General features: G+C 49.0%; 2 protein-coding genes across 2 annotated transcripts; both read right to left on the minus strand.

The window, feature by feature from the left end:
- Positions 1-427: 427 nt before the first annotated feature.
- On the minus strand, positions 428-5,652 carry LOC123043422 (FACT complex subunit SPT16). Its single transcript, XM_044465875.1, has 4 exons — positions 5,520-5,652; positions 4,736-4,800; positions 4,164-4,229; positions 428-4,055 (listed from the first exon to the last, which is right to left on the minus strand). The coding sequence occupies exon 4, from the start codon at positions 4,020-4,022 to the stop codon at positions 762-764; it is 3,261 nt and encodes a 1,086-aa protein (XP_044321810.1). The 5' UTR covers positions 4,023-4,055; positions 4,164-4,229; positions 4,736-4,800; positions 5,520-5,652; the 3' UTR covers positions 428-761.
- Positions 5,653-7,381: 1,729 nt separating this feature from the next.
- On the minus strand, positions 7,382-8,733 carry LOC123043423 (uncharacterized). Its single transcript, XM_044465877.1, has 3 exons — positions 8,304-8,733; positions 7,839-8,115; positions 7,382-7,649 (listed from the first exon to the last, which is right to left on the minus strand). Exons 1-3 carry the CDS (start codon positions 8,390-8,392, stop codon positions 7,503-7,505), a joined length of 513 nt encoding a protein of 170 aa, XP_044321812.1. The 5' UTR covers positions 8,393-8,733; the 3' UTR covers positions 7,382-7,502.
- Positions 8,734-9,786: the final 1,053 nt, after the last annotated feature.

Below are 9,786 nucleotides of genomic sequence, written 5' to 3' on the forward strand. Positions count from 1 at the left end.
AGGAAGTGAAGGAAATCTGGCCGGCCATGGGAAGGAAATGAGAAGGTGCGACAGGCCGGGCGCTTGAGGGATTTGATACTGTTGTAGTAGCCGCTGTCGACTATCTATGGCCGTTGCCAATGGAGCAGACCCTATATTTTTGGTGGGAATGGTGGAATGAGAGGAATCGGGCGAGAAAGAAAGAAAGAAGGGCGGCTGCGCCCTGATGAGATAGATAGTTCACCGAACAACCATGGAGTTGTGGGCATGGAGACCTCCAGGTGGACATGCTGAGACCGAATATTGATGGAGTCCAGCCAAAATGTGTCTACTCTGCACCGCACCGAGAAATTCTCGTCACGGGACAAAGCCTTCGGCAACCAGTAACGGAGCCAAATGTTTGTCCCTCCCGCGCAGAGGAACAGTCGCGGAAAACAGGCGGAAAGACTTGTCAAATGAAAAATTATACAAACTGGATGTCAGACAATCTACAATAAAGCATTACATCAACCATGACACAGCAGATGAACCAGCTTGAAATTTATCCAAACGACAAAAAACAAGTCTTCAGACTCTGTCACACACGCTAGGTAATAACAACATAACAATTCACCAAGGTTCCGACTGACTATATAACGATAATACGAGCAAAGCTACTGCAGAAACGAGTACGACAGACGGTCTAAAGAGCGAACAAGACGGCTTCTGCTACAACCAAACCATACGAATACCATGCCTCTCGAAAGGGCAGATTCAGAGGGCGCGCGACCAAGACGAACCAATCACCTGAACTTTGGCTTCTTCGAGGGTGGCCCTCCCTTGGAGCTACTGGGAGGTGGGCGAGACTTGTTGCCGCTGCTGCTGCCACCACGCTGCGGCAGCGGAGCATGCTTGCTGCTGCTAGGACCACCACGCTGCGGTGGTGCGCCGGACTTGCTGAAGGTCTTGACCTTGCGGCGCCTCCTTTCTTCCTCACTGTCAGACTCTGCGCCGTGATCCCGGTCCGCGTTGGTCGCCTCCCGCTCCAGCTCGTCCCAGGTCTTGCCCTTCTCTTCCTCAGAGTCTTCATCAGAATCCTCTTCCTCATCCTCGTCTGATTCCACCAAGGACGCGCTGTCGGAGTCTTCTTCTTCCGATTCAGACTCGGGCTCAGCATCAGAAGGCTCGTACCCCTGGTCTGATTCCTCTGTTTCCTCTGCCTCAGAATCACTTGCCTCCATGTTCAGGAACTCCCAGCCACCATCGTCAACAAACTTCTGAGGGTCATCAATGATTGTCTTCAGGATAGGGCGCCAGTTCAGATTCAGCCTGCTCTCATAGTACTTGAGATCAGTGGTGTCAAGCCACTCCTTTATCGCGTCAAGTGAGGTTGACGGGATGGAGTCGATGCGGAGAACATCCTTCTTGAAGTCCTTGAACACGATAGCCATGTCAAAGTTCTTTGTTCCAAAGCCCACCCTCTCCAGATTAACAATCTCTATCTCACCCAGGGTCACCACCAGGAAGGGAGTCTCAATCAGCTCAACCAAACAAGTTGAAGTTGGAATGATGAAAGCTGAAGCTTTATACGGAACCCCATGGAATCCAAGCTCTCTAAGAGGGATATCAAACTCCAGGTCAAGCCCCTTGAACTGTGGTTGCGACCAGTGGTCATTAACCTTGTTGATATAGTTCTGGAACTCCATGTTGATTCTGTTCTTCCTGTCCCTCTCACGCTGCTCTTCTTCAATCTCATCAGGGTCAAGGGCTGACCTCCTGCTGCCACCAACAGTTTGAACAACATCCATCACTTCAACATAAAACTGGACATCCTTTGTCTTCTTGTTTCCAACCATGATATGATTGTGCAGATGGAAATGAAGGAGGGTAATCATTTCTTTCTCTGCTGGCTGGAAGAAAGCATGTTTTATATTCCCGTACATGATATCCACACGCTCATCAGCCCTTGAAGTGGAATATCTGAAACCATTAACATGGGCCTCAAGAGTTCCTGTCAGCTTTCTCCCACGACCACCAAATGGAGGCCTTATCCAGACATCATTAAGCCTCATTTGCTTTGTTTTGTTGCTTGCCTGCTGGAGCTTCTCCTGGGTAACAAGGGTGGCCCTTTCGGCTCTCTCTGACTCCCTTGAAGCTACCTGCCTCCTCAATGTTTTGATCTGCTGGACAACTTCACTGCTATGCCGTGGATCCTTTGAGCGGAATGTAATCTCTTTCAAGTAGATAGCTCCTTGAGACTTCAGATCTTTGTCATTTGAGAATGGCATGCCAGGTACATTAAAGAAAATGCGGATAGTGCAGGTGCGGTTGTCCTGGTGGCTGGTCACACTCTTAACAGTAGAAACATGGAAAGGGACCATACTGCCATATATAGGTAAGAGAACAGCTTCATTCCTCTGATCTACTTGTATCACCAACTCCCTCGAGTAAGGTACATCATTCACATTCTTGTACGCAACAAGCTCATTTGAATTCCTAGAAGGACCACGGCCATCGCCATTACCAGAACCACCCCCAGCAAGCCTTCTAGCAGTCTCTTCATTCTTTTGACGAGCAAGTTCAGCCTGGTGCTGTCTACGGAGCTCTTCCTTGGACATCTCCTGGTTGTCTGACCGAAGTGTTGCCTTGGATGGTAGTGCTTCCGCGCCATTTGGCTCAACCTTAGCCCGCTTGGGCTTCGGAACTTCCTCCTCATCTTCATTAAATGAATATGCAACATCTTTGACAGCCTTGGAGCAATTGGTCAAGATCTCTGCAGCCTTGTCATTAACTAAAGCTGTATCAGCTAATAACAAAGAGAACTGCTTTGTCTTCTCATTGTTTGTTTCTGCCTGCATATTACTCAAACCAAGGTTGACATTGAAAATCATGCCCTCTTTTATCAGACGGTCATTCTTGCCGTTCAAGTTTAAGCCAGATTCTCGGAACTCAAGGCCAATTCCAGTTCCAGCTGACTTTGTTAGATGAGGAAGCAGTTCAGGGGCATTCTTCTCAAACACGGCAACTGCAGCCTTAAAAACTGCAGACATCTGATTGCCTGGTTTACATGCTGCTAAAGCAGCTTCCTGGGCTTTCAAAAGTGTCTCGTACGCCTTACTCTGTGCCGGGGTAGCATCTATCAGAAATGTTCTGGCAACATTGGAACAGTAGTTACTGTACCTGGACCCGATTGCACAGATGATAATACTTGCAGGATCATAGTAGAGATAATCATCATTGCTGGAGGCACCTGGCCTAAGATCAAACTTCCCTCCACTTTGGAAGACAGGAGGGTAGCATATATCAATATTTTCAGGCTTCAACTTCACCTTGGCCTTCAGAGGATCAAGAATGACCTTCTCTGTGTCATCCATCAATGAGGAGTGTGAGACTTTTCTCTCCTCGTCAATAACCTTCTCCATGGTCGGTACCACAAAGTTTTTCATCACAGACGAAGTTAGGTAAGCAGCCTTCTTCACACATATGATCTCTGTGGCGTCTTTCACGGCAAAAAGCTCAGAAAACCCATGTGTTACATCTGCAAGTTGTACAGCTCCACCAGATAACTTTTCTGCCCATGTTTCAAGGAGCTTACCCTCAGGTGCCTCTTTTGCAATGTGACCAACAACTGGAGTGTCAGACTTCGACTGGGCAGAAACAGCACGCAGGATGTCATCCATCAAGTCAATGCCATCCCCATTCTTGCTTTTCACATGCAAGACAATATCAGAACCAACAGCCTCACTTGCAGCATCCTTGAGGGTTCCAATGAGATTTGCCTTCTTCTGGCTGCATAAGAAATGTATCTGCTTCTGCATGAAGACAATTATGGTTTCTGGAAATTCATATCCAAGTAACCAAACATCCAGAGCTGTGGATTTCAAATAACGGAGATCCTCAGAAGGAGGTGGAGTAGCAATTGCAATGGCATCAGAAGAAGCCCAAAGATCAGACTTGTTTCCGTTCCAATGGTCATAAAACACCTTAAGCCGCTTACTGAAGATCTCTAGATTGATTGTATAGGCTCCTCCTGAGCCTGACTTTGCTTTACCATTTTCTGCCATCTTTACCACGAAGCACACATTAACCAAGCCAAACTGCAGTAAAATTGATGATAATTAGCTAGTGCAATCATCGACAAATACCAGTTTACACTATCAAAGGCAATGGATGTTCAGAAAATATTTCAAGTCCCAGATACATACCTCACAGAAAAAGAGGAGTGACAATCCAGGACACCAAGGATTAATTGCTTATCACAACCGTTTATCCTGGGAACAAAGCATGCAAACTGAGTCAATTGTTCTGAATTAATACTGCAAAAACAAGAAACCCAGTCTTGTATCACTCCAAACACTGCCACACTGGTTAGCATCGAAGCACCATATGTTTTGAGACGAAACAATACATGTATCTCCATAATAATTTCTTGCAACGTTAAACAGATTGGTAATGCAGATTTAGGTTATCGAGAATGAATTGAAATCTCATCATTAAAACAGCATAAAGCGCTACATGGTTTATGAAGCCAGGGAAAAAAATAGTCATCTTATCTGTTTAATATGAACATGATGAAACCTTTTGCCTATTTCCAAACAGAGGTCAAAGATAACTGTCCATGATATTAAGTATCCACACATGAGTAATGATGCCACACTTCAGGGAAATAAACTAGTTCAAACAAATGAAGATTATTGGCATTGGCCTGTCTAAATACCACTTTACAGTATCAAGGGCAATGGATGTGCAGAAAATACTTCAAGTCCAAGACAAATACCTCACAGAAGAAGAGGAGTGATAGTCCAGAACATCAATGCTCAATTGCTTATCAGTCTTTTGACCCTGAAAACATAGTGTGCAAACTGATTCAATTATTCTGAATTAATACTGTGAAAACAAGAAATCTGATCTGCAAACAAGAATTCAGGATAAATAACAGTCATCTAATCTGTGAAATGAACACGATGAAATATTTTCCTATTTCCAAACAGAGGTAAAGATAACCGTCCATGATTTCAGTATCTGCACATCTGCACATGAGTAATGATTCCATACTACCATCACTGCGAGCACTAAAGATCCAGAGCGCTCATATAGTGCAAGGCAACAGTGCTAGCTCCAATAAAAAAATTAAAAAAAAATTAATCTGTCTAATTTAGTACTTTTCGAGAAGAACTCGGTCGAATTTAGTCCTCCAAAAAGTTGTAAGACCAGATAAACGATTATACGAGCGAAACTACTGCGAAAATCAAAGAGCAAAACATGTGACCAGATACGCGAATCTGATCGTACCAACACGGGCCAGTTTCCTCGAGGTTCTAGGGTTACGCCGCGACGACGCGGGCGACGGTACGCGCAAACCCTAGCTCGAATTCCCCACAACCGAACCGCGGAAATTTCACCGTAGCGCGTCAGATCCGGCCAAAGCGAGGAACGCGGGCGTGGTTACGGGGCGGGAGAGGCGGCGGCGGCGGGCGGCGAGGGCGGGCAACCGCGGGGTGGAGGGCGCGTGGAGGGCGAGTACGGGGCGGTGAGGAGGAGAGGGGGGAGGGGAGCGGTACCTCGGCGATCGGCGGGGCGGGGCGCGCCGCGGGACGGGGGCGGGCGTCCGGATCTGGGCCACCGGCGAGGGCTGGGGGCCGAGGGACGGGGGAGGAGGAGGGGATGGGGGCGGCGACGGGGGGGAGAAAAAGGATTGTGGGGAGGGGAGGGGGGGCTGACGGCAGGATGAGGAGAGCGGCGGGAAATGGGTGCGGGAGTGCCCTAGCGCTGCGCGGGCTGCAGGCCCGTTTCCGCGGCTCTTTTTCGCGATTTTCAGATGCGGCGCCGCCCAATGCCGGTTTTCATTTTTTTACTTTTTTATCACTCGGCCAGACAAAATTGGCCAATGGGTCGCCCCGACCTGCTCCGTGGGCCAAGGGAGGCCGGGACGAGATGTCTGTGGTGACTTTGTTAATCTTGAAACTCTGTAATTCTGATCTGGTTGCTGGTAGACCTTGTGTGCTGGACGAGGGGGAGAGGGGGGTGAATGTGTAGGTGACTTGAATGAGGGCAATGTCAAGTATGATATGGCCCACACCGTTGCCTTCCCACTGGAGCCAACTAGCTCGGATGCCAATGTGAATTGTTGGCTGCTGCAGTGAAAAGCTAGGGAGATAGGGAGGAAAAGGAAAGAGAGAGTGGTCTGGACTTAGCGCATGTGTGCTAGTGTGACTGTGTTTCGTTCGAACGAGGGCAGTTTTCATGGTATGGCCCAATACCGCTGCCCCCCCCCCTCCCCCGTCGCCGCCGCCCTGGCACCCCCAACCACACACATAAACATAAATCCAAATATGCCCAAATGCCATTTGAAGAGCTTGGACGTTGTAACAAAAAGCAAGGGTATAGATGGGGGAAAGGAGAGAGAGATTGTGGTCCGGGCCAAGTGCGCACACAATGATCTGCGCACGCGCGCGCACACACACACACACACAATACATTTAAGTTCGCCGACCGCACATCCTTAAGCTCGTCCATCTGGCCATGGGCTCGATCTAGTTCAAGGCCAGACTTGCCACGACCGGATTTCGGCAGAAAATCGGCGCAATAGTGTTGGATCTGGGAGGGACGCGGTCGTCACCGATCTGCACCGGCCTTGCTCGGTTGAGATCGTGCCCAGGTGGATGATCACACATATGGGTTCCAGCAAGAATGGAGTGTATGACTTGTACTAGCCATCGCACATCCCTACAGCTCGCCTAGGAAGAGGGCACGAGGAATATATCCAAATCTGGCCACCGACAGAAAACATGAGGGAGAGGCGATGGATCCGGGAATTTTTTGTGCCAGAGCACGGTTGGTGGTGGTTAGGTAACATAAGGGAAAAAAGCAAGGAAACACAAAGCGAAAAAGGAAAGATATAGTGTGGTCCAGACGTAGCGCAAGTGCGCACGCCATGGTCGGTGCCTGTAATACCTTGAGTTCGTCAGCCACATAGCCTTTAGCTCGTCCATCTGGCAATGGCCTTGATCTGGTTGAACGCGATATCCGGCAAAAAACGGCGCGGCGGTGCTGGAACTGGGAGGAACACGGTCATCCCGATCTGCGCTGACTTTTTCGGTCGAGATTGTGCACAGGCGAACCATCATGCAGTTGGATGTCGACAGAAACGAAGGAGTGACAGCTTGTACCAGCCATCGCACATCCCTGAAGCGCACCCAGGAAGAGAGCGCAAGAATGGATCCAGATCTGGCCACCGATAGAAAAAAAACATGAGGCAGAGGCGATGGATCTCGAAATTTTTCATGCCAAAGAGCATAGTTGGTGGTGGTTAGGTAATAGAAGGAAAAAAGCAAGGAAACACAAGGCGGAAAAGGAATGATATAGTGTGGTTCAGACGTAGCGCGAGTGCGCGCGCCATGGTCGGTTCCTGCAATACCTTGAGTTTGGAAGCCACATAGCCTTTAGCTCGTCCATCTAACAATGGCCTTGATCTGGTTGAACATGAGATCCGGTAGAAACAGCGGGGCAGTGCTGGATCTGGGAGGAACACGGTCGTCCCCGATCTACGCTAACTTTGTTCGGTCAAGATCATGCCCAGGCGCACCATCACATAGTTGGATGTCGACAGAAACGAAGGAGGGACATCTTGTACCAGCCAACACACATCCTTGAAGCGCACCCAAGAAGAAAGCGGAAGAACGGATCCAAATCTGGGAACAGGTAGAAAAACATGAGGCAAAGGCGACGGATCTGGGAATTTATTGTGCCAAACAGCATAGTTGGTGGTGGTTAGGTAATAAAAAGAAAAAAAAGCAAGGAAACACAAGGTGGAAAAGGAAAGATATAGTGTGGTCCGGATGTAGCGCAAGTGCGCACGCCATGGTCAGTGCCTGCAATACCTCGAGTTTGTCGACCGCATAGCCTTTAGCTCGTCCATCTAGCAATGACCTTGATCTGGCTGAACGCGAGATCCAGCAAAAAAACAGTGCGTCGGTGCTGGATCTAGGAGGAACACGGTCGTCCCCCGATCTTCGCCGACTTTTTTCGGTTGAGATCGTGCCCACGCGCACCATCACGCAGTTGGATGCTGACAGAAACGAAGGAGTGTCAACTTGTACCAACCATCGCACATCCTTGAAGCGCGCCCAAGAAGAGAGAACAGGAATGGATCCAGATCTGGGAACAGGTAGAAAAAACATGTGGAAAAGGCGCTGGATCCGACAATTTTCATGCCAAAAAGCAAAGTTGGTGGCGGTTAGGTAATAAAAGGGGAAAAGGTAAGAAAACACAAGGCGAAAAAGGAAAGATGTAGTATGGTACGGAGGTAGCGCAAGTGCGCACGCCATGGTCGATGCCTGCAATACCTTGAGTTCGTCGACCACATAGCCTTTAGCTCGTCCATTTGGCAATGGCCTTGATCTGGTTGAACACAAGATCCGGTAGAAAACGGCATGGCGGTGTTGGATCTAGGAGGAACACGGTCGTCCCGGATCTGTGCCGACTTTTTTGGTTGAGATCGTGCCCATGCACACCATCACACAGTTGGATGCCGACATAAACAAAGGAGTGACATCTTGTACCAGCCATTGCACATCCTGGAAGCGCACCCAGGAAGAGAGCGCATGAATGGATCCAGATCTGGGAACAGGTAGAAAAAACATGAGGCAGAGGCGATAGATCTCGGAATTTTTGTGCCAGAAAGCACTGTTAGTGGCGACTGGGATCGTACATAGAGATGGATATGGAAGGGGGTTTGGGAAAGAAGATGCGTACGAGGAAGATGGATTTGGAATATTGTACTTTGGAGAGGGAGGGGAGTATGGCCCTTGTGAGGTTGTAGTCTCGGCTTGTGTGGGGGGGGGGGGGGGGGGGGTAGAGTAGAACCTATCGCCTCGTTTTATTCTATCTATGTGGATGGGTGGTGCCACCATAGCCCTTGCCCCTGGCAGCATGGGGCCCGGACCGTGGTCTCGTTATGTGACGTGGAGGTCCATTAGGGAAAGCAAGAAACAATAAAAGGTGGGAGAAAAAGGGAGAGGAAAAGGAGGCAAGAAATTTGTGGTAAGATTTACTGTTGTGCCAGTTGGTTGGACTAGGCAGCCTATCGCTCCCTGGTAATTGGATGGAGCACGACTAGATTGAGTGCCCCTTGTGGTGGATCTCAGCCAGATCGAGAGCCCCATGCACTGGATCTCGGCCAGATCAAGCGCCCTAGCGGTCGGAGGGAGCTCCACCACGGCTAGATTGAGCACCCCAGCGGTAGAGTGAGTTCCACCACGTCTGGATCGATCCCCAAATGGCCTGAATGTGCTCCGCGATAGATTGAGTGCCCCATCGACTGGAGCGGGCTCCACGACGACTGAATTGAGCCCCCGGTGATTTGAACAGTCTCCATCGTGGCCAGATTGAGCGCCCCGACAATCTCCATTGTGGCCATATCAAACACCCAGACAAAGTGAAGCAAGCTCCAAGACGGCCAGGTTAAGTTCCATGGAAAGCCGATGCTTTCAAGCTGGTGCGAGCTCCATGGTGGCATGACCTTGACTAAAGAGATGGCTCATTGTAGTTTTTAGAGAGAAATAACTCACCTGCTATATAAGTGGGATATTTCCCTCTCCGGGTGTGACGGACAAATGAGGAACTGGGAGCAGTAGAAATAGGTGGAGATGGGTGAGGCGATGGTGGGTCCATGCCATGGTCACTTCGGATTTTGGCATCGGGTGTGAAAGTCTATTAATCGGTAGCCTCATTTTCTTCACGTAGGTGGATGGATCTGGATGTTTGATTTCTTGAAATATGTTCATCACAATGTTTTGTAAACACATGTTTATTCAATTGTTGTAGTTT

This window comes from Triticum aestivum, chromosome 2B (assembly GCF_018294505.1).
Source record: "Triticum aestivum cultivar Chinese Spring chromosome 2B, IWGSC CS RefSeq v2.1, whole genome shotgun sequence".
NCBI lineage: Eukaryota > Viridiplantae > Streptophyta > Magnoliopsida > Poales > Poaceae > Triticum > Triticum aestivum.

Bases quoted from the DNA above. Each gene is read 5' to 3' on its own strand.
- LOC123043422 (XM_044465875.1), bottom strand. From the start codon at position 4,022: ATGGCAGAAAATGGTAAAGCAAAGTCAGGCTCAGGAGGAGCCTATACA.
- LOC123043423 (XM_044465877.1), bottom strand. From the start codon at position 8,392: ATGCCGTTTTCTACCGGATCTTGTGTTCAACCAGATCAAGGCCATTGC. The intron at 8,116-8,303 runs GTATTGCAGGCA...ACCTGTTCCCAG, and splicing joins ATGTGGTCGACGAACTCAAG to ATCTGGATCCATTCCTGTTC. The intron at 7,650-7,838 runs GTATTGCAGGCA...ACCTGTTCCCAG, and splicing joins ATGCGGTCGACAAACTCGAG to ATTTGGATCCGTTCTTCCGC.